This window comes from Alosa alosa, chromosome 12 (assembly GCF_017589495.1).
Source record: "Alosa alosa isolate M-15738 ecotype Scorff River chromosome 12, AALO_Geno_1.1, whole genome shotgun sequence".
Taxonomy (NCBI): domain Eukaryota; kingdom Metazoa; phylum Chordata; class Actinopteri; order Clupeiformes; family Clupeidae; genus Alosa; species Alosa alosa.
Window position 1 is genome coordinate 1311201 of NC_063200.1, and position 25000 is coordinate 1336200.

General features: G+C 44.3%; 2 protein-coding genes across 2 annotated transcripts in view; one reads left to right on the forward strand and one right to left on the reverse strand.

Annotated features, from left to right (window-relative positions):
* LOC125304310 (astrotactin-2-like) overlaps positions 1 to 25000 on the reverse strand; it is a 530850-nt gene that overhangs the window by 119688 nt on the left and 386162 nt on the right. The window contains 4 exon segments of the mRNA XM_048258462.1: positions 9629 to 9637; positions 14533 to 14712; positions 15314 to 15418; positions 23300 to 23424. Of these exon segments, the coding sequence (XP_048114419.1) occupies positions 9629 to 9637; positions 14533 to 14712; positions 15314 to 15418; positions 23300 to 23424 (419 nt within the window).
* trim32 (tripartite motif containing 32) lies at positions 4500 to 7864 on the forward strand. The gene is made up of 2 exons (XM_048258461.1): positions 4500 to 4615; positions 5626 to 7864. The coding sequence occupies exon 2, from the start codon at positions 5653 to 5655 to the stop codon at positions 7690 to 7692; it is 2040 nt and encodes a 679-aa protein (XP_048114418.1). The 5' UTR covers positions 4500 to 4615; positions 5626 to 5652; the 3' UTR covers positions 7693 to 7864.

Below are 25000 nucleotides of genomic sequence, written 5' to 3' on the forward strand. Positions count from 1 at the left end.
CACACACACCTACACACACACACCTACACACACACCTACACACACACACACACCTACACACACACACCTACACACACACACCCTACACACACCTACACACACACACTACACACACACACACCTACACACACACCTACACACACACACCCTACACACACACACACACACCTACACACACACACACACACACACACACACACACACCTACACACACACACCTACACACACACACACACCTACACACACACACCTACACACACACACACACACCTACACACACACACACCTACACACACACACCTACACACACACACACACACACACACACAGAGCAGGGAGCATAGACAAAGAGGAGGGAGTTAGCTAGTAAAGTAAAATAAAAAGTAGGGCTGTCAAAATTAACGCATTAATCACAGCGATTAATTTTGAAATACATAACACGTTACAAAATATTAACGCAATTAATTGCGTTAACGCATTGTGTTTACCTATTTCCTTTGTGGGGGGCTGATGTCATGTAACTGAAACCTCAAGATTGTTTATTTTATTGTCTATGGAGTTATCTAAAGATGGAGATGAATGTGAGGAGCTTGTAGGCGAAAAGTTTCAGTTTAAAAAGCTGCCTGATCAGTGCTGCCGCTACCCCCACACACATCATGCACTGTGCGTAGGGCACCAAGAGACAGAGGAGGGACCAACATTTAGCCAATAAATAGTAGCTTTACTGCAAACTGTTTTTCACTCTTGTTAGAAAGTTTACAATGTCAACATGAACCAACAGCATTTTACATAAAGATGATACTTTGCACACGACAGGGAGAGAAAGTGAGTGGCAGGTTCCAGCTGGCTTGTCATTGTTGATGATAATTAATATCTTCTTTTTAATATAAGAAACTATATATAAAATGAAATCATGAAGGCAAAAAAAACATTTGGCTAGTGGAAATTCTGATTGGCTGGTAAATTTAGAAAGTTACCAGCCACATTGACCAAGTTAATTTAGAACCCTGCCTATAGAGCTAGAGCAGGATCCCAGGAAGTTAATTTAGAACCCAATGTAGAACCCTGCCTACAGAGCTAGAGCAGGATCCCAGGAAGTTAATTTAGAACCCTGCCTATAGAGCTAGAGCAGGATCCCAGGAAGTTAATTTAGAACCCTGCCTATAGAGCTAGAGCAGGATCCCAGGAAGTTAATTTAGAACCCAATGTAGAACCATGCCTACAGAGCTAGAGCAGGATCCCAGGAAGTTAATTTAGAACCCTGCCTATAGAGCTAGAGCAGGATCCCAGGAAGTTAATTTAGAACTCCACGTAGAACCCTGCCTACAGAGCCAGAGCAGGATCCCAGGAAGTTAATTTAGAACCCACGTAGAACCCTGCCTACAGAGCTAGAGCAGGATCCCAGGAAGTTAATTTAGAACCCTGCCTATAGAGCTAGAGCAGGATCCCAGGAAGTTAATGTAGAACCCTGCCTATAGAGCTAGAGCAGGATCCCAGGAAGTTAATTTAGAACCCAATGTAGAACCCTGCCTATAGAGCTAGAGCAGGATCCCAGGAAGTTAATTTAGAACCCTGCCTATAGAGCTTCACTTAAGGGAAGAGGAGAGATAGACTTCTCTGCATAGTCTGTCTGCCTCTTCACCCCCTCCATGTTTGGATACTGTCTGTCCACTAGCCACTTTTACCACTGTCTTTCTGCCTCACTGTTTGCGTGCTATATTAGCACATTAGCACATATGCATAACCCACACCTTTTCTTTAAATATTTAAATATATAGACTTTACTTTACTTTATTTCTGCATTGTTGCACTGTTGGACTTACTCATTTGCACTATCACCATGACCACTATCACCATTGCACTGTGACACTCACTCACACAGAGCACCTTACCTTACTTTGCACAGAGAATCACAGGCTCAGTCCCTGCCTCAGTCATTGCAAGCGCCTTTGATTGATTAATTTAGAACCCTGCCTATAGAGCTAGAGCAGGAGCCCAGGAAGTTAATTTAGAACCCAATTTAGAACCCTGCCTATAGAGCTAGAGCAGGAGCCCAGGAAGTTAATTTAGAACCCAATTTAGAACCCTGCCTATAGAGCTAGAGCAGGAGCCCAGGAAGTTCATTTAGAACCCAATTTAGAACCCTGCCTACAGAGCTAGAGCAGGAACCCAGGAAGTTAATTTAGAACCCAATGTAGAACCCTGCCTACAGAGCTAGAGCAGGAACCCAGGAAGTTAATTTAGAACCCAATTTAGAACCCTGCCTATAGAGCTAGAGCAGGATCCCAGGAAGTTAATTTAGAACCCTGCCTACAGAGCTAGAGCAGGAACCCAGGAAGTTAATTTAGAACCCAATGTAGAACCCTGCCTACAGAGTTAGAGCAGGAACCCAGGAAGTTAATTTAGAACCCAATGTAGAACCCTGCCTACAGAGCTAGAGCAGGAGCCCAGTGGTGGCCATTACTTGAGTACATTTACTCAACTAGAATGTAATGCCAGAGGAATTACAATAGTGGATGGAAAGCTGCTGGCTTAATGTTGGTGGGAAATTCCTGAAAAAAAAACATTAAATCACTTAATCTTTGAGTTCATACAAACCCTCGTACCAAAAGACCTTGTGTGTCAAGGCGTTCTTGAGATATAACACTCAAGCTTTGACCTCCAACATCTATTCACTTCATCTTTGAATCCATACAAATACTCATACCAAATTTCAGGCATGTATGTCAAGGCATTCTTGAGATATCGCACTCAGAGTGTTCATTACTTGACCATTGACCTTTGACCTCCAACATCAACTCACTTCATCTTTGAGTCATACAAACACTTGTACCAAATTTGAAGCACATGCGTCAAACCGTTCTGGAGATATAATGCGCAAAGCATGAGCTGTGACTTTTATTTTGACACACGGGAAACACTTAAACAGGATGTGTAGTTTTAGGGAGCACCAGATTGTATGCATTAGAAGCTGAGACAGTTGATTTCACAGGTGACACCTGTGTCAGTGTTCTAATAAGCCCGGGACTCTGGGAGCTTAACAAGCGCAGCTGCCTTTAGGCCATTATGACATCACAGCCTTTGAAGTCTAAGGGGGAAAATTGAGCTTTTTAACATTTTTAATCCCCTATTTCTCAAAAAGTATAAACTTTATAAAAAATCTGAAATAATAACTCTCTTGCCCCACTCCAGACCTTCAGAACGGTTATTTCAACATGTCTGTACGTTAAGCGGTTAGAGTCGCATTTCTTGAAAAGGGTAAAAAGAAAAGGTTATAATAAGAAGAAGAAGCCAGGAGATTTCAAGATAGTGGATTCCATCCACTGTAATTACTGTTCTTCTGTACTGTACTTGAGTCGCTTTTTCATGTATCTGTACTTTACTTGAGTATCTCAATTTTGTTAAACTTTTTACTTTTACTCCAGTACATTTCTAGGCCAAATATCTTACTTTTTACTCCACTACATTTGGAAAAAAGATTGTCCAAATACATGTGTACAAGTGTATTTTCTATGAAGTGAGCTACAATAGGCTTTCAATAATGGTGTACCCTCCAACAGTATTGGCACCTCTGCTAAAGTTGACTAAAAAGAGGAATATAAAATCATCTTTTGGAAAATAATCTTATTGCCTTAAGTAAAATAATGAGGAAATATCCAACTTTTATGGACACCAATTTTCTTTGTGAATGAATAATGTATCATAAATAAATAAATCTTCCTTAAAATACAGGGGTCATAAGTATTGGCACCCCTATGTTAAATTCCCATAGAGGCAGGCAGATTTTTATTTTTAAAGGCCACTTATTTCATGGATCCAGATACTATGCATCCTGATAAAGTTCCCTTGGCCTTTGGAATTAAAATAGCCCCACATCATCACATACCCTTCACCATACCTAGAGACTGGCATGGCTACCACCTATGACAATAGTTCATTTTTGTTTACACCATAGTTGTTCCGAAGTAGCCTACAGTACCGGTATGTTGGTTTCACATACAGCCGTATTTGTTGGAAAATAACCTGAGATAGACCTTTGCTGCCATCTAGTGACTGTTAAGCATATTCATCTCTGCACCGGCAACGCCCCCCTTCTCACTAGTCAGAGTCGGTATTATTTTACACTCACTGTAATTGTCCAGCTGAAAACAGATAAAGAAATGCGTCTTTTTAACCCTTATTTGCACAGTGTTATTATAACTTATAACTTATACATATACCCTTCAACATTGCACCACAAAACCTGGCACTGAAAAGTTTAATGAATTAATCGATGTATCAAAAAGCATCAGTAACGTATTACTTTTTTTTTCTGCACTAAAGTTGTGGATGTAACTGTGATGGAAAAAAACAAAAGAAACAAACCAAAACATCTGAGACTGACAAGAACTCGATTTCCCAATGCAGTTCTAAAAAGACCGACTTGTAATCCTACCAATCAGATGATATATTCTCGTCCAGCTGCAAGGCACTGCGCCAATGAAAACGGGGGTGGGAGGGGGCATCTGTGAACCACTCGGCTACGTCAACACCGCAGTCTCGCAAGCACACCCACCGCAGAACGCCCTGCTGCGTTAGCTAGCTACGTTTCACCAGACCTGACATTGAAGCCAAGGTAAGCTGCAAAACAACTGCTTCATCGTTGAAGCAACGAACACTGATGCATACCAGGCTATGGCAGATTTAACTTAATGTGGGTCTACTGGTGGCTTTTATGACTACAATGATGCAAATACATACTGAAATACTGTGGGAGAGGCCTGAGAATAATTTGCTAGCGCTAGCCACCAGCTAACGTCTTTGCAATGTTGTGTTAGCACGATCAGGCTACATGATCGTGCCACTAATTTGTTCCTCCACTCACTATTCTGAATTGGCAATAAGTCCAGGTGGCTACCATTATACATTAGTGCAATGATAAGGACAAACTCGTCCGACGTGTTATTGTAATCGACACCCAGGCTACTTGGTGGCTAGCTAATGTAGCTAGCAAAACATTACTCAGGAATGCTGTGGTGATGAAGATGACTTGAGTCATTGTGCCATTTGTGTTTTCAACGGCACCAATACAATATTGAAGTAGAGATGATACGGTGCAGTTGCTGTGGGCTGTGTAGGTTGTGCTGACACCAAGATAGCTTGTCATCATCGTGACTCGAATTCATTGGTGACTCCGTGTTAACGTAAAACGTTACACGTCAGTTAGTCGAAGTTTTCTTTAGTCACAGCCTGTCTAAACTGTCGCTGCCTCTTGCCAAGTGTGTCCCATTCCCATGCGAGGAGTCACATCGGAATGTGCGCTGTCATTGTCTGTTTAAATAGTATCCATGTTTATGTGCGACGTTTTCACCCCTCCAATCATCTCACTTTGCAAACAGATCATAAACTGCTCTGTGTAGCACTTATGCAAGATATGCCTGCATAATCGCTTGCACACACCTACACTTACTGAAGTTTCACTAAGGTGTTAATACATGCATTTAAAATTCTATTTACATGGCCTAGAACAGACAGGACTAATGTTACTCCTGCCATGTGTTCAATTGTAACACTGACAGGAGTAACATTACTCTTGTGTGTACTGCAACTGACTGGGGTTGAGCTGATTGTTTTGTCTGTTGCTAGGCTCCCTCGGCGCCAGTGGAACGCAGCATGGCCGTAGCGGTTCCGCTGGACCCAGACCTGTTGCGGGAGGTGCTGGAGTGTCCTATCTGCCTGGAGACGTACGACCAGGAGCAGCTGCGGGCCAAGCTGCTGCAGTGTGGCCACACGGTGTGCCGTCAGTGCCTGGAGAAGCTGCTGGCCAGCACCATCAACGGAGTGCGCTGCCCCTTCTGCAGCAAGGTGTCGCGCATGAGTAGCATCTCGCAGCTGGCCGACAACCTGACCGTGCTGAAGATCATCGACTGCGCCGCGTCCTGCGGCGGACCCAGCGTCCTGCTCATGTGCAAGGCGTGCCGCAACAGGCTGCCGCGGCAGTACTGCCGAGACTGCGGCCTGGTGCTGTGCGACTCGTGCAAGTCCGAGGGACATCAGCAGCAGGGTCACTCCGTCCAGAGCATCCGCGCCGCCGCCGAGCAACACCGCAAGGAGCTGGGCGGCCGGCTAGCAGCGCTCCGCGACACCATGGCTGGCATTCAGAAGAAGAAGGCGGCCATCGACAGCGTGGCCAAGTCGCTGCGGTTGAAGTACAAGGCGGTCCAGCAGGAGTACGCGCGCGCAGAGCTGCGTCTGCAGGAGGAGTTGGGCCGGTCCAGACGAGCCTTCGCCGCCTCCATGGCCGAGGTGGAGAAGCTGAACGCACAGAGCCTGGAGGAGCAGACGTACCTGCTGAACATCGCCGAAGTGCAGGTGGTGTCGCGCTGCGACTACCTGACCACGCGCATCAAGCAGTCGGACATCGCCCTGCTGGAGGACGGCGGCTGTGCGGGCGCGAGCGGAGGAGGAGGGGACGACGAGGACGAGCCCGAGCTCAAAGCCAGCCTGCCGCTGCTGCTCAAGCTGCAGGACCCCGAGCTGGTCAAGATGGAGCACGCGAAGCCGCTGGACGTGTGTCAGCTGACCACCAAGCCGTGCACCGTCAACATGGACGAGGAGGACGGGCAGGAGCTGGTCGCTGCGGCAACGGCCGCCTCGGCGCCGCTCGACCTCTACCGCGACATCGACATGATGGCGGCTGCGGAGGAGGCGGCGTGCGCGTCCCCCGGGAGCTACAAGTCCAAGTCGGTGGACGGCGGGGCGTCCGGCGGTGCCACAGGGTCATCTTCGTCCTCCTCGGGCACGCAGCTCTGCCAGTTCGTGAAGAAGATGGGGTGCAAGGGCAACCTGCCGGGCATGTTCAACCTGCCGGTCAGCGTGTGCGTCACGCCGCAGGGCGAGGTCCTGGTGGCTGACCGCGGAAACTACCGCATCCAGATCTTCAACCGCAAGGGCTTCCAGCGCGAGATCCGCCGCAACCCCAGCAGCATCGACAACTTCGTGCTGAGCTTCCTGGGCGCCGACCTGCCCAACCTCATCCCACTGTCCATCGCCATCACCCAGCAGGGCCTCATCGGCGTCACCGACAACTACGACAACTCCGTCAAGGTCTACACCACCGACGGGCACTGCGTGGCCTGCCACAAGAACCAGCTGATCAAGCCGTGGGGCATCGCTGCCATGCCCTCCGGTCAGTTCGTGGTGTCCGACGTGGAGGGCGGCAAGCTCTGGTGCCTGGCGGTGGACCGCAACGTGGGCGTGGTCAACTACAACCGGCTGTGCTCGGCGGTGCGGCCCAAGTTCGTGACGTGCGACCCCACAGGGACGGTGTACTTCACGCAGGGCCTCGGCCTGAACATCGAGAACCGCCACAACGAGCACCACCTGGAGGGCGGCTTCTCCATCGGCTCGGTCGGCACGGACGGTCAGCTGGGCCGGCAGCTCAGCCACTTCTTCTCCGAGACGGAGGACTTCCGCTGCATCACCGGCATGTGCGTGGACGCCAACGGAGACCTGATCGTGACGGACAGCGGCCGGCGCGAGATCCTGCAGTTCCCCAGGGAGGGCGGCTACAATGTGCTCATCCAGGAGGGCCTCACCTGCCCTGTGGGCGTGGCCGTCACGCAGAAGGGGCAGCTGCTCGTGCTGGACTGCTGGGACCACTGCGTCAAGGTGTACACTTACCTGCAGAGACGGCGCTCCTCCACCTGCTAAAGGTGGACTCCCACACCACTCCTCCACCTGCTAAAGGTGGACACGTGAACTTGCCCCAGACCCAACTCCTACACCTGCTGCAGGTGGACACATTCTTATAGAGAAGACTGCACTCTTACATCTGCTAAAACTCAGCCAGGAGGGGTTGTGTGTGTGTGTGTGTGTTGGGTGGGGGGGGTGATTTGAGTGCAAGGGGTGGGGGCGTTTGGGGATGTGGTGGATAAAGATTTGTGTTCTTATTATTCGCCACTTTAATCTTTCCTCTGCTACGATCTAAACTGCGACTGACTGACCGCTCCTCTGCTACGATCTAAACTGCGACTGACTGACCGATCCTCTCTGAGGCCAGCTCCTGTTGTCAGGGGAAGCGCAAGAGATCGGGCGACAGACAGCCTTTATTACAATCACACTGGGCCCCGGTCAGATGGCTTCGGCCCGGCTCAGATCACACGCTCCAGGGAACAGTCACGAACGCCAGGAGCGTCTGCTGCCCCAAGCCGCCTCCCTTAACGGCCTCCCAGAAGGCCACAGCACAACGGAAGGCAATAATTGGACAGTGTTGTGTGTGTGTGTGTGTGTGTGTGTGTGTGTGTGTGTGTGTGTGTGTGTGTGTGTGTGTGAGAGAGAGAGAGAGAGAGCGCTTGTCAATCAATGTGAAATTGTGAGAATGCTGCTTTAATGTCTCAGTGACGTGACTTTCTCACTGAGAGACCAGTAGAGAATGAGGAGTCTGACATTTACAAAATAACTGTGTGTGTGTGTGTGTGTGTCAGTTAATGTGTCAGGTAGGTCAATATCTCTATACCTTAAGGATTGACCTTGTCATCTGAAACGTGTCTGTTGTACAATGCAGCACAGCCCACTACACCATGTCCCCTGTGCCAGCGATGTTCTGTGTCCCCTGCTCCGTCACACTGCGTCTACATGAATGGCTTGCTTGCTTGATCGGAAGAGAAACTTGGCTCCCTTAAGAAGCCTGACGTCATCAAAATGGCAAGACATTCACGGAAATGAATCATTAGTTTATATGTTCATACCATGTAGCATTGATGATCTATGCTGGGGGGACCACAAACAATAAAACGCTCTGTGGAACACTAAAATGGTGTTACTTTCATCAAACTGTGAATCTTATCGCTTTTTTAAAAAACAAAAACATTTAGTTATGTTTTAGTACTCTTTTTGAAGAATTTGGAAAAATGTTTAGTTACCGAAGGGTTTAAAACCAGAATGTTGTTATTTTGTATTTTCTGTTTATTTATTGTTTGTTTGTGTGTTGTTGTGTTGAGCATGCCAACTGTGTTACTGCATTCAGATCATGTAAAACACACACACTACACACACACTGCATTCAGATCATGTACAACACACACACACACACACACACACACTGCATTCAGATCATGTAAGACACACACACACACACACACACACACACTGCATTCAGATCATGTAAGACACACACACACACACTGCATTCAGATTATGTAAGACACACACACACACACTGCATTCGGATCATGTAAGACATACACACACACACACACACACTGCATTCAGATCATGTAAGACACTCTCTCACACACACACACACTGCATCCAGATCATCTAAGACAGGATTACAAGTAAATAATCATCACTGGGACGGTGACCAGGCAGGCTCCAGGCTTATGTTGTTATATCTGATCTAAACAAGAAAACAAAGCATCGATGTTTTTAAGTGTCCTTGTTTCTTTGTGATGAATCACACGAGACTGGCGTTGGGTTTTTTGAATGGTGGATTTTACTGTTTATGCCAATTTGATAGGATCTGTCCTTCCTGTACGGAGGCATAGCCTTCTGTCACGGCATCATCCTCAGTCATCTTTCACCCTACGCTGCAGGAGATGTAAATCTAAGCAAGACGAAACACATTTAAATCAAGGATAAGTCTGACAAGTTATCTCTGCTTATTACAGAGCATTTTTGATTGTTTCTAGATGTTTTGTCCTTGTAGTGCTCCTTGACCTGTTTTATGAAGTTCAATTCTGCTGCTTTGTTAGAAATATGACTTAAAATGACCAAAACGATCTTGGGAAATGCTCACCTCACAACAATGACCAAAAGAAAACAGAAAACACTGGAAATGCTCTACCATAACAAGAACAAACGCCTTGTCAGACAAAACAAGCGTTTATTGCCTTGATTGAAGTGTATTGAATCTTACTTGTTTACTGTGTTTATAGTGACTCTGGCCCGGGCCTGGTTCTGGTTCGGCCCTTATCCGGCCAGACGCTGGTGCTGTTGGGCCACCATCAGGGCACTGGCGCCACGTTTAGGTGTCATATCACCTGACACGTCGTGTGTGTTCTACTCTGTCCACCTTCCCCAATCCCGTGTGTGAGAGCCGGTTTCACCGGTCATAGTGTACATGTGTGCTCGGGCGGAGGGATGATGGGGTGCAGGTGGAGGTGGACGTGGAGGTGGAGGTGTGTAGAGTCAGGCACGCTGCAGAAAAACAGCAGTGAAACTATCTCTCACAGGTAAACATTGCGCCCACTCATACAGATGGGTCCGTAACAAGCTCCCATCTCAACATGGACGTACAGCAGAGATGTTTGGGTTTTACAGACCCAAGAATGATTTGCTACGTTAAAGAATTCTGTATTTAACAAAGTATCAGCACATCCAAATATAAATCTTAACGATATACACATCTACTCATAATATGTCTTTAAAGGCACAACATGTGCTGCTGCAAGAGTACTGTTTACCCGCGGCTGAGATTAGAGGGCGTGCCTGCGACCATGGCAACTTTAAGAACTCTAAATGGCATTCTATCTGTAGACGCTCGTGCAGCTGTGCACATCGTCAGATGGCCCATTTGCTCTGCGCTCAGAATCAATAAACAGCATATTGCTGATCTGTTGTGATCTGTAGACTGAGCTGAGTTTAGAGAGGGAGAGAGAGATGTGCAATATGGCCAAGTGACCGCTCGCATGGGCGCATGTCACGTCACGTTCATGAGTGGACGTGGTACTGTCGTTGGTGTTGCTCTGTGAAGTCTCAACACTCAAAACGTTCATATCTGTAATGTTAATCAGTTGCGTGCAATAAATCCAACATTAATAAAAGACTTCAATATTGTGGTTTCCAAAGTGGTGTGAGTGCTCTTCTACCCTCAGGTTTTAGTCTTCCCCTTCATGCGCAGAAGCAACCTGTGAGTGATCTCTAAAAAAGAACCATGTCTTTAAATTGCACTCCCCCTGTGAGTGATCTCTAAAAATGAATCATGTCTTTAAATTGCACTCTTCCAAAAAATGAATCATGTCTTTAAATTGCACTCTTCCAAAAAATGAATCATGTCTTTAAATTGCACTCTCTCCCTGTGAGTTGTGCTGTAGTGAGCGAAGTGAACAGTCCTCCTAGTCACCTGAGGAACAGATGGAGTCCTGTTGTCAGGCAGATGTAAAGGATAGACAGACCAGGGCCAGCACAGCAGAGATGTAAGGAGCACGTCTTCTGAAGTCAATTTCACAGGGAGGCGAAAATCAGAATTACATTTCTCTTGTCTTTTCAGTAGCTATATTGTAACTTCGTGTTTGGAGTTTGTAAATGGAGATGGCGAATTTAAGCACTGTTATCCATCAAAAGTTCAAGTGAGGAAAGTAGAAATAGTTATTACCTTGCTCATGCAGTATTTGTTCAGGCCTAACTGATATGACGGTGTGTGTGTGTGTGTGTTCTATTAGATCCAGCAGCTGCTCTAGGGATGCTGTTGTGGGACAGAATGAAGAAACAGTCCTGCAAGGCAAGTTGCACTGCCTAATATATTTCAGCACCAAATAATATGTTTCCTAAGCTGCAAAGAAGATTAATGCGTACAAGGTAATACGATCTGTGTAACATGGACCATTAGGGTGTGTGTGTGTGAGAGAGGTGAGCAGTGTTGAAAAATAGCCCCCAGGCAGTCAATATCAAATAAACACACCAGTGACAGAAAGGTGTGTGTTTTCTTATTGAAACATTTAGTGCTCTTGGCAATGTTTTCAAACAATGTGTGTGTGTGTGTGTCTGAAAAGAACATTTGTACTTGCGCACACACTTGCTGTCAATATGCTTTGCATTCCTGTTTCTGGTTGTGCAACGCTGCACACAGTGGGGCAATTTATCTTACATAATCACGCTGAACAGTGTGGTGCAAGTGTAGTACCTGGGACACACACACACATACACATACACACACACACACACATACACACACACACACACACACCGCAGGGGCACGGCTCTGTTGTCAAACTGGGTCGTCTTGGTATGCAAACAGCACAGTTTCGCATCTGCGGCAGTGGAATCCATTATTCCCCATTGAAGGTCATTTTCAACTCAACAACTCCCATTTGCCTGGACGTACCATGGAGGCTCTTGCAGGGCTTTCAAGTTTTGAGGACAGGCAAGAGTGACATTCCCCGTCGACAATCACCCCCCCGCCACGTCAACACACACTGGCATGGAGTCAAGGCAGCTCTAACCACTGAGCTAAAGCCCAGGCTTCCAACTCAGCGGTTAGAAGCGTTCTTAAGGTTAGGGGTGTGAGGATTTACACGCCATAACTAGCATCACCAGCTAGCATACACCAGCCCCAGGTCAGTTACCAGTTGATCCAATATTAGTTGTGCAGAAATATAGCCCGTCTAATACACACCAATTGAATTGAAATAGAAATTGTAAAGATTTGTATTTTTTGAAATTATTCCATATTTAGTGTAGTCATATCAGAACCTGAAGTAGCCTACAATCCAAATGCAAGCATGAAACTTCAGAGTATTACCTTTCATTTGAGGCCAAGATTATGCTTATGTGGGGTTCATATGCAGTAAGCATTTGATTGCCAGTATGCATTTTGGATAACCCAATGTCCTATGGGGAGTTTTCATAGGGCATTTTACCAAATGCATGAGCATACCTTGGCAAATAATGGTCTAAAGTACTCATGTTGTCATTCTATATTGATCTACTTTTGCACAGCATGACAAGACCTAATGCTAGGACTCAAGTCATATCAAGTCAAGACCTAGAGGGCTGAAATGTGGTCAGTTCAAAGATGCTTGTTATCCGGTAGAAAAATAAAAGAATAATCTAGCCTTTGTAACTTTGTGTCAGTACATCACACAGTTATTCTAATTGTTTTCCAACAGTGCCTCAGCTTTCCAAAAGAGAGCAGACGTTTGATTATTGGCTAAAGTATGTAGGAGCAATGCCCTCCTAAGTCAAAATGGGGCAAAAGTATGATTTATAATTGCTCAGATTTGCAAAAGAAATGATTTGACACATGGCACTGACAATTCAATAATGGCCCTTTTTCACCACCTCTGAGCATCCACTAACCTGGACCTTTTAGGGGGCTTTCCTCTCAGGGTGAATGAGAGGATGCTTAATTGCTTTTTACCCGATTTTTGAATACAGATGCAATAACATTAAAAGATGACTTACTCTGTGCTGAAACCATGAACTGATGCTCGAAGCTCCAAGGTGAACGAAACTTGGAAGAAGTAGGTAACAGGTTCAACAATTCCAGGATACGCGTTTTTCATTGGTTGTTGCGTTAAATCTTACCCAGATACAATATAGTTATTTTCTGATTGGCTATTGTGTAGCCCCTCTCGTTATTTTTGATTGGTTGATAAGTGGCAGGCTCAACTCCAGGACAGACGCGCTTGATTCCTGCCGGTTCCATAGTGAGAGCGGCGCGCCAGAGACATTTTGAGGCTGCGCAGCATATTAAATATATAAATAGTTTTTCTGCGTGAGAAATACAATGTGTGGCGGGAGAGCGTGACAAAAGACTGAAATGAGTGACTGTCACGCTCAATGCGTGACACCTGAGAGCCCTGCTCTTGTCTGCTCTGTTCAGCTACGTTACAAAGTACCAATTTACCCAGAATGGCGTCGCTGTGTTTGACCAAGCTAACCTGCTAGCGTCAATGCACTAGCAGTCGAGATGACTAAACACATCTGCACCACCATGCCGTAGATGCCTGTTACTCGCTGTCAAATAGCTGATGCATCCCATAATACATTCTGAGGTTATGACTAAGAGGTTATGACTATGACTACAGTACCCCCTCCCCAGCTCTGCTCTGCTATGAGTGTCCTGGACACGTGGATCCCCCACCTGCTGGGGACTGATGCCATGACCTTTAGGACCCTGGTGCCATGACCTTTAGGACCCTGGTGCCATGACCTTTAGGACCCTAGTGCCATGACCTTTGGGACCCTGGTGCCACACAGTCACCACTAAGGGTCGCAGTGCCGCTTATCAGGGCTTTGAACCAGAATTTTTCCCCCAATTAGTTTGTTCCGAACAGAAACAGCATTTTAACGTTTCCGGTTTTCGGTTCAACCCTAAAATTGACGATTTTGCTGGTGGCCAGCTTCTCTAGGCCTATTACATTTCTTCCGATGAATTAATGACCGGAAGTGAACCTCACCAAATCATATTGCACAGAACTCAAAAAAATAACGGTATTAACCGGTTACCATTATTTTAGATAAACAATTCTGTTCCGGAACATAAAAAATGGAAAGTCATTTCTGGTCTTCAAAGGCAATTTCGTTCCGTGAACCGGTTCAAAGCCTTGCTGCTTATACACCATTCTGAGGGAGCACTGCTGCTTATTCACTGCATTATTATGCTCCTTTATATTTCAGATTGATTGGCATTTGCAAATGTCCCATCTTCTACATCGGACCTGACCTGACATTTTATGTGAACAGATGTATGCTCATTGCTCTTGATTTCAGAGAAAAATATCCATGTGTGCAAAATAATGTTTTCTTTATTCTCTCTCTCTCTCTCACCTTTCTGGTACTGGAGCCAGAGCTGCTGCTGGGCCCGCTTGCTGGGGAAGTAGATGGTGCAGGCCAGCTCGGAGCCGTAGAGAGCCTCGGACATGTAGTGGCTTCCGTACTGCTGGATGAAGGAGAGCATCTCGTCCCGCATGCTGTCTCCCGTCAGGCTCTTCAGCACCTTAGAGAAGCCTACACACACACACACACACACACACACACACAGGTCACTCTTCAGCACCTTAGAGAAGCCTACACACACACACACACAGGTCACTCTTCAGCACCTTAGAGAAGCCTACACACACACACACACACACACACACACAGGTCACTATTCAGCACCTTAGAGAAGCCTACACACACACACACACACACATACACAGGTCACTATTCAGCACCTTAGAGAAGCTTCACCACACAGGACAATACACACAGGTCACTATGAAGCCTAGACCACACACACACACAGGACAATACACACAGGGCATAAAAAGGATGTGCCAGGCTGGAGGTATGTTTCCTATTATTCCAAATGTAGAGCAAAGCCAATATTTATTTAGAGCTTTTTTATATTTAACACATGTAGGCTGGCATGTAAATAATGCATTGGAAACTATTTCTGGAATATAAGGATTGTATTCATAGATGGAAAACAATGCTGTATTGCTTATGGCACATACGTATGGCATTCCACTGCTGTGCCCAGTGTTGCATTTGTTGTGAACATGAATGCTTGTGTTTCTGTGTGTGTGTGTGTGTTTGACTGTAAAGATGTCCATTGCCTACATACCTGTGGCCAGAGTGATGGCACTGAGTTTGACTTTGTAGAGATTACTGCGCACTCTCCACTGCTGGACCATAGGGTAGCCCATCGCTTCATTGAACTGAGCATCGCCTGTAACACACACACATACACACAATACACACACATACACACACAGACACACAGAAACACACACAGACACACACACACACACGCACACACACACGCACACACACATACACATACACACGCACACACACACACACACAGACAGACAACAAGTTCATCAGCAGGTCCATTTGCATATTAATTAAGCGGGAGTATTTAATTAGGAGCGACTGGTCTCTGTGTCTGGCCTTGGCTCCTCGGTGGCTCGGCGCTTGATTGAGGATGTCTGTTCTGAGTGCTCTGAAGTGTGGCGAGGGCAGCGACGGCTCACACACACACACACACACACACACACACACACACACACACTCTGAAGTGTGGCGAGGGCGACGGCTCAAATTCAATTTGGAGTGTTTTAACACTGGGAGGCAGCTGTCTGAGGCATGACGGCACTACGCGCCCATAAAAGGGCACGCAGACAAAACAAGCCATTAGGGAAGCTGTGAGGCGGACACGCAGCCGGGTGCGAGGGGGTCTCAGGAGAGGCAGAGAATGATGCTCTCAAGGGGAGGGGGGAAAGCAGAGTGGACGGATGGGTGGCATGCCAAAGACGCGCCGGGGTGCGGAGATTGGCAGCCTGCTGGACTAATGGGCTGATTAGCGTGGCGTATTAAAGTGTGGCCTACACACTGGCACATGCATTCTGCTGTATGGATGTATCGGTGTGTATCGTTGTTTATCATTGTGTCTCGTGTTTCTTTGTGTCTCATTGTGTATCGTTGTGTATCGTTGTGTCTTGTGTCTCGTTGTGTCTCGTTGTTTATCGTTGTATCTCATGGTGTTTTGTTGTTTATCGTTGTGTCTCGTTGTGTATCGTTGTGTCTTGTGTCTCGTTGTTTATCGTTGTATCTCATGGTGTTTTGTTGTTTATCGTTGTGTCTCGTTGTGTCTCATTGTGTATCATTGTGTATCGTTGTGTCTTGTGTCTCGTTGTGTCTCGTTGTTTATCGTTGTATCTCATGGTGTTTTGTTGTTTATCGTTGTGTCTCGTTGTGTCTCGTTGTGTATCGTTGTGTATCGTTGTGTCTTGTTGTGTATCGTTGTGTATCGTCGTGTCTCGTTGTGTCTGACCGACTGGAGTCTCCCACACTTTCTGTCTAGTCAAGGGACTGAGCTGTGTGTGTGTGTGTGTATATGTGTACTGCATGTGTATCAGTGTTGCGCGGGTTTGGTCACAAGCGGCCCGTGGTCGTCCGGTATTTTAATGACCCGACTGCAATTTCGGACTGCGAATATTAATTAGGACAAAATTATACCCGACCCGCGATCCGACCCGCTTATTTACAAAATGTGTGCTTTTGGTGATAGCCTACCATGCAGTGTGACAGTAGGCCATTTCTGTAAGACAAACTAGTTTATTTGCGAAATGTTCTGCAGTAGAACTACACATATGCAGGACATAATGTTTGCGTAGGAGAGAGATTGAGAATAAGAGCGCAAGCACACACGCAACCAGCAAAGGATAAGGTAGCCTAAACACTAAGACAAGATTTCAAGGCCATGGTCATGGACATACATTTTACTTTCAAAAACAGAAGTGGTGAAGGCAGCAAGGGAGGCAAGAGAGATACATTGCTGGTCAAATCGTTAGATAAGAACTGGTTTATAATGCTGAATGAAGCACAAAGCTTTACTGAAGCACATACACTGTTTAAAGTCACAGACACAACGAACCAAAGTAACTTTTATGCATGCGCAAACCTATATGGCCTATACGTACTGGTAGATATGGCTGTGTAGCCTGTGTACCATAACAATTATTCCTGCAGGCGCCTGCTCACTAGCAGCAGCAATGTGAGTCTCGTCAAGCTATCTGCTTACGGCTGTAGGCTAAAAGTTTAACATGGGCAGGTGGCAAAGTATCATCATTATTTTACTGAGCGACTTGTCAATGGGTCTTGTACCTAGTCTAAAAAAAGCTGATCCAGGTCTTATATAGCTACCTAGTCTTGTACCTAGTCTAAAAAGGGAAAAAAAAAAGCTGATCCAGGTATATATAGCTAGATATATAGCTATCTATTGCTTGCACTTACCGGTTTGGCTGGTACCTAGTCTAAAAAAGCTGATCCAGGTATATATAGCTAGATATATAGCTATCTATTGCTTGCACTTACTCGGTTTGGCTGGGAGGTCTTGTACCTAGTCTAAAAAAGCTGATCCAGGTATATATAGCTAGATATATAGCTATCTATTGCTTGCACTTACTCGGTTTGGCTGGGAGGTCTTGTACCTAGTCTAAAAAGCTGATCCAGGTATATATAGCTAGATATATAGCTATCTTTGTACCTAGTTTGGCTGGGAAAAAAAAAAAAGCTGATCCAGGTATATATAGCTAGATATATAGCTATCTATTGCTTTGGTTTGGCTTTTATAGGCTGGGCACCACTCGGTTTGTACCTAGTCTAAAAAAAAGCTGATCCAGGTATATATAGCTAGATATATAGCTATCTATTGCTTGCACTTTTCGGTTTGGCTGGGAGGTCTTGTACCTAGTTTGCTAGATATATAGCTGGCACTTACTCGGTTTGGCTGGGAGGTCTTGTACCTAGTCTAAAAAAGCTGATCCAGGTATATATAGCTAGATATATAGCTATCTATTGCTTGCACTTACTCGGTTTGGCTGGTCTTGTACCTAGTCTAAAAAAAAAAGCTGATCCAGGTATATATAGCTAGATATATAGCTATCTATTGCTTACTTTTCTGGTTTGGCTGGGAGGTCTTGTACCTAGTCTAAAAAAGCTGATCCAGGTATATATAGCTAGATATATAGCTATCTATTGCTTGCACTCACTCGGTTTGGCTGGGAGGTCTTGTACCTAGTCTAAAAAAGCTGATCCAGGTATATATAGCTAGATATATAGCTATCTATTGCTTGCACTTACTCGGTTTGGCTGGGAGGTCTTGTACCTAGTCTAAAAAAGCTGATCCAGGTATATATAGCTAGATATATAGCTATCTATTGCTTGCACTTACTCGGTTTGGCTGGTACCTAGTCTAAAAAAGCTGATCCAGGTATATATAGCTAGATATATAGCTATCTATTGCTTGCACTCACTCGGTTTGGCTGGGAGGTCTTGTACCTAGTCTAAAAAAGCTGATCCAGGTATATATAGCTAGATATATAGCTATCTATTGCTTGCACTTACTCGGTTTGGCTGGTACCTAGTCTAAAAAAGCTGATCCAGGTATATATAGCTAGATATATAGCTATCTATTGCTTGCACTTTTCTGGGAGGTTTGTACCTAGTCTAAAAAACTGGGTATATATAGCTAGATATATAGCTATCTATTGCTTGTTACTGGTTTGGCTGGGAGGTCTTGTACCTAGTCTAAAAAAAGATCAGGTATATATAGCTAGATATATAGCTATCTATTGCTTTCTGCACCTGGTCTAAAAAAAGCTGATCCAGGTATATATAGCTAGATATATAGCTATCTATTGCTTGCATATATAGCTAGATCCAGGTATATATAGCTAGATATATAGCTATCTATTGCTTGCACTTTACTCGGTTTGGCTGGGAGGTCTTGTACCTAGTCTAAAAAAAAGCTGATCCAGGTATATATAGCTAGATATATAGCTATCTATTGCTTACCTTTGGCGGTTTGGCTGGGACCCCTTGTACCTAGTCTAAAAAAAAAAGCTGATCCAGGTATATATAGCTAGATATATAGCTATCTATTGCTTGCACTCTTTCGGTTTGGCTGGTACCCTAGTCTAAAAAAGCTGATCCAGGTATATATAGCTAGATATATAGCTATCTATTGCTTGCACTCACTCGGTTTGGCTGGTACCTAGTCTAAAAAAGCTGATCCAGGTATATATAGCTAGATATATAGCTATCTATTGCTTGCACTCACTCGGTTTGGCTGGTACCTAGTCTAAAAAAGCTGATCCAGGTATATATAGCTAGATATATAGCTATCTATTGCTTGCACTCACTCGGTTTGGCTGGGAGGTCTTGTACCTAGTCTAAAAAAAAGCTGATCCAGGTATATATAGCTAGATATATAGCTATCTATTGCTTGCACTCACTGGGTTTGGCTGGGCTGATCCAGGTTATTGGTACCTAGTCTAAAAAAAGCTGATCCAGGTATATATAGCTAGATATATAGCTATCTATTGCTTGCACTCACTCGGTTTGGCTGGTACCTAGTCTAAAAAAGCTGATCCAGGTATATATAGCTAGATATATAGCTATCTATTGCTTGCACTCACTCGGTTTGGCTGGTACCTAGTCTAAAAAGCTGATCCAGGTATATATAGCTAGATATATAGCTATCTATTGCTTGCACTCACTTTCGGTTTGGCTGGTAGTCTAAAAAAAAAGCTGATCCAGGTATATATAGCTATATATAGCCTATTGCTTGCACTTACCTTGGCTAAAAAAAAAAAAGCTGATCCAGGTATATATAGCTAGATATATAGCTATCTATTGCTTGCACTCACCGGTTTGGCTGGGAGGTCTTGTACCTAGTCTAAAAATATAGCTATCTATTGCTGATCCAGGTCCAGGTATATAGCTAGATATATAGCTATCTATTGCTTGCACTCACTCGGTTTGGCTGGTACCTAGTCTAAAAAAGCTGATCCAGGTATATATAGCTAGATATATAGCTATCTATTGCTTGCACTCACTCGGTTTGGCTGGGAGGTCTTGTCCTAAAAAAAAGCTGATCCAGGTATATATAGCTAGATATATAGCTATCTATTGCTTGCACTCACTTTCGGTTTGGCTGGTACCTAGTCTAAAAAACTTACTCTGATCCAGGTATATATAGCTAGATATATAGCTATCTATTGCTTGCACCTCAAAAGCTTTCCAGGTTTGGCTGGATATATGGCTATCTATTGCTTGCACTCCTAGGTCTAAAAAAAGCTGATCCAGTATAGCTAGATATATAGCTATCTATTGCTTTTGGCTGGTACCTAGTCTAAAAAAACTGATCCAGGTATATATAGCTAGATATATAGCTATCTATTGCTTGCACTCAGTCTGGCTGGTACCTAAAAAAAGCTGATCCAGGTATATATAGCTAGATATATAGCTATCTATTGCTTGCACTCACTCGGTTTGGCTGGTACCTAGTCTAAAAAAGCTGATCCAGGTATATATAGCTAGATATATAGCTATCTATTGCTTGCACTTTCTCGGTTTGGCTGGTACCTAGTCTAAAAAAAAGCTGATCCAGGTATATATAGCTAGATATATAGCTATCTATTGCTTGCATTGCCTAGTCTAAAAAGCTGATCCAGGTATATATAGCTAGATATATAGCTATCTATTGGGTTTGGCACTGGTACCTAGTTTGGCTGGTACCTAGTCTAAAAAAGTCTAAAAAGATCCAGGTATATATAGCTAGATATATAGCTATCTATTGCTTGCACTCACCGGTTTGGCTGGTACCTAGTCTAAAAAAGCTGATCCAGGTATATATAGCTAGATATATAGCTATCTATTGCTCGCACTCACTCGGTTTGGCTGGTACCTAGTCTAAAAAAGCTGATCCAGGTATATATAGCTAGATATATAGCTATCTATTGCTTGCACTCACTTTCGGTTTGGCTGGTGCCTAGTCTAAAAAAGCTGATCCAGGTATATATATAGCTAGATATATAGCTATCTATTGCTTACACTCTAAAATTCCAGGTTATATAGCTACTATCTATTCTTTGATCCAGGTATATATAGCTAGATATATAGCTATCTATTGTTGCACTTACTCGGTTTTGGCTGGTACCTAGTCTAAAAAGCTGATCCAGGTATATATAGCTAGATATATAGCTATCTATTGCTTGCACTCACTTTTGGTTTGGCTGGATCCACCTAGATATATAGCCATCTATTGCTTCGCACTCACTCCGGGGCTGGTTGGCTGGGAAAAGTCTAAAAAAAGCTGATCCAGGTATATATAGCTAGATATATAGCTATCTATTGCTTGCACACCTGGGTTATAGGATATATAGCTGCTTGCACTCCTTCGGTTGGCTGGTACCTAGTCTAAAAAGCTGATCCAGGTATATATAGCTAGATATATAGCTATCTATTGCTTGCACTCACTTTGGCTGGGAGGCTGGTACCTAGTCTAAAAAAGCTGATCCAGGTATATATAGCTAGATATATAGCTATCTATTGCTTGCACTCACCGGGTTTGGCTTGAGGTCTTGTACCTAGTCTAAAAAAAGCTGATCCAGGTATATATAGCTAGATATATAGCTATCTATTGCTTGCACTCACTCGGTTTGGCTGGTACCTAGTCTAAAAAAAGCTGATCCAGGTATATATAGCTAGATATATAGCTATCTATTGCTTGCACTCACTTTCGGTTTGTTTGTACCTAGTCTGGTTTGGCTGGGAGGTCTTGTACCTAGTCTAAAAAAGCTGATCCAGGTATATATAGCTAGATATATAGCTATCTATTGCTTGCACTCACTCGGTTTGGCTGGTACCTAGTCTAAAAAAGCTGATCCAGGTATATATAGCTAGATATATAGCTATCTATTGCTTGCACTTACTCGGTTTGGCTGGTACCTAGTCTAAAAAGCTGATCCAGGTATATATAGCTAGATATATAGCTATCTATCTTACTCGGTTTGGCTGGTACCTAGTCTAAAAAGCTGATCCAGGTTTATATAGCACTCACTCACTTCGGTTTGGCTGGTACCTAGTCTAAAAAGCTGATCCAGGTATATATAGCTAGATATATAGCTATCTATTGCTTGCACTCACTCGGTTTGGCTGGTACCTAGTCTAAAAAAGCTGATCCAGGTATATATAGCTAGATATATAGCTATCTATTGCTTGCACTCACTCGGTTTGGCTGGTACCTAGTCTAAAAAAGCTGATCCAGGTATATATAGCTAGATATATAGCTATCTATTGCTTGCACTCTACTCGGTTTGGCTGGGAGGGGCTTATTCTACCGCGGTGCTTTGTGACGAAGTTACTGTATGTTGGTCGCTTGTTTTTGTGGCTGTCATACTTTTAAATGGCTTTGCAAGAAGAAGGCTACAGAAAACAACTTGCATTACTGTCATCTTCTTTAAGAACCTTTCCAAATATTTCCCATATATGGCTTTTTCCTGGAGGGGTGTCTTTATTATTTTAACTTCTCGCCTTTCAGCTCCATCTTTTTTTCCACCGCCTCCATCTCTACCTCTCCACCCATGTGGCAAGTAGGTCTACTGTAGCCTGCTTCAACCAATGATATCTTTGAAAAGCAATTATGAGTTAAATATTGATGCAAGCCTTCGAATACTTTTACATATTTTAAAAATATATATATTTAATGACCAGCCATAAAAATGGTGCATGTGTGTGTGTGTGTGTGTGTCTGTTTAGTGTGTGTGTGTGTGTGTGTGTGTGTGTGTGTGTGTGTGAGCGGGCTTGACTGCAGGTGGTGTGGTATTCACAATACCGTTTTGGAGAACAGTTTACTGTAATAAACAAAAAAACATTCCTACATTCCTACGCCCGCATGCACCACAGACACACACACACACAGAGAAACACATACACACGCATGCACGAATGCGCGCACACACACACACACACGCACACACCCGCAAACACACACTAACACAAACACAAACACACACACACACACACAGACACACACACACACACACAAACACACACACACAAACACAAACACACACACACACACAGACACTAAAGGGACACACACACACATGCAAACACACACACACACACACACACACTAAAAGAGACACACGCAAACACACACTAACACAGACACACACACACGCAAACACACACTAACACAGACACACACACACACAGATACACACAAGCAAACACACACACACACACACTCACGCACCTGTGAGCAGCTGCAGGTTTGGCAGTGGTTCTGACAGCACTCCTCGGCACTGGTCCTCCACGGGCAGAGGAATCACCATCAGCCCGTCCGCCAGCTGGGGAAAGTCCTTGATGAAGTTGTTGTCTCTGCAACGATAAACAACAACAAAGAAAGACAGAACAAACAATCAACACGGAGCAGCTGGTCTTCGATCAACATCGATGATCCAGCCCAACATGGTACTGTTTTGCCAGTCCCTGTTTTTATTGTTTCATTCACGGTTGTCATATTAATTCACTGTAGTTTCATTCATTCACTCATTCATTGTCACATCTTTTTAATGCTTTTTCATTGAGGCGATCAGAGGAAACAGATGGCATTACAATACACGGAGCATGTTACTATCACCAGGGTTCTAAATTATCTAAATGTGGCTGGTAACTTTCTAAATTTACTAGCCAATCAGAATTTCTACTAGCCAATTTTTTTCCGGTGAAAATAAGAGAATTATGAGTTTATGAGATGAGTGTCACTGAATGCATTTGATCATTATATTAACATTGTTGGCATGGATACATACCTCAAAATATACACAGTTAAGTGCAAACACTTAATTTCATGTTTGGGATCTCGTAAATGGAGTAGCATAGGGCCTACGCTCAAGTTGTATCCTTATACAGAGGACCCGAAAAGTATCATCTTTATGTAACATGCTGTTGGTGCATGTTGACATTGTATACTTTCTCTAACAACAGTGAAAAACAGTTTGCAGTACAGCTACTATTTATTGGCTAAATGTTGGTCCCTCCTCTGTCTCTCTGTGTGGTGGTGGTGATCACTGATCAGGCAGCTTTTTAAAACTGATAATTTTCGCCAAAACTGATAATTTTCGCCTATACAAGCTCCTCACGTTCCTCTCCATCTTCAGCTAACTCCATAGACAATAAAATAAACAATCTAGCTGCTTCAGGTTTTGCGGCCTCTGTTACATGACATCAGCCCCCACAAAGCAAATAGGTAAACACAAAGCGCATTGCATTAATATTTCATAATGGTTATGTATTTGTGTTATGTAATTAATTGTTATTTTACTTTACTGGCTAACTCCCTCCCTCTTTGTCTATGCTCCCTCCTCTTTGTCTATGCTACTTTTGTTATTTTGTGTGTGTGTAGGTGTGCTATGCTCCCCTCCTCTTTGTCGTTGTGTGTGTAGGTGTGTGTGTGTGTCTATGCTCCCTGCTCTGTGTAGGTGTGTGTGTGTGTGTAGGTGTGTGTGTGTGTGTGTGTGTCTATGCTCCCTGCTCTGTGTAGGTGTGTGTGTGTGTAGGTGTGTGTGTATTATTAATCTATCAACTCCTACTCTGTGTCTATGCTCCTGCTCCTGTGTAGGTGTGTTGTGTGTGTGTGGTGGTTATTATTATTATTGTCTATGTGTGTGTGGGTGTGTGTGTGTGTGTGTCTGTGGAATTATTATTATTGTGTGTGTGGGTGTGTGTGTAGGTGTGTGTGTGTAGGTGTGTGTGTGTGTGTAGGTGTGTATGTGTGTGTAGGTGTGTGTGTGTGTCTATGCTCCTACTCTGTGCTCTTTGTGTAGGTGTGTGTGTGTTGTGTGTGGAGTGTTATTGTGTAGTGTGTGTGTGTGTGTCTATGTGTGTGTCCTCCTGCTCTGTGTAGGTGTGTGTGTGTGTGTGTAGGTGTGTGTGTGTGTGTAGGTGTGATGAT

Bases quoted from the DNA above. Each gene is read 5' to 3' on its own strand.
- trim32 (XM_048258461.1), top strand. From the start codon at position 5,653: ATGGCCGTAGCGGTTCCGCTGGACCCAGACCTGTTGCGGGAGGTGCTG.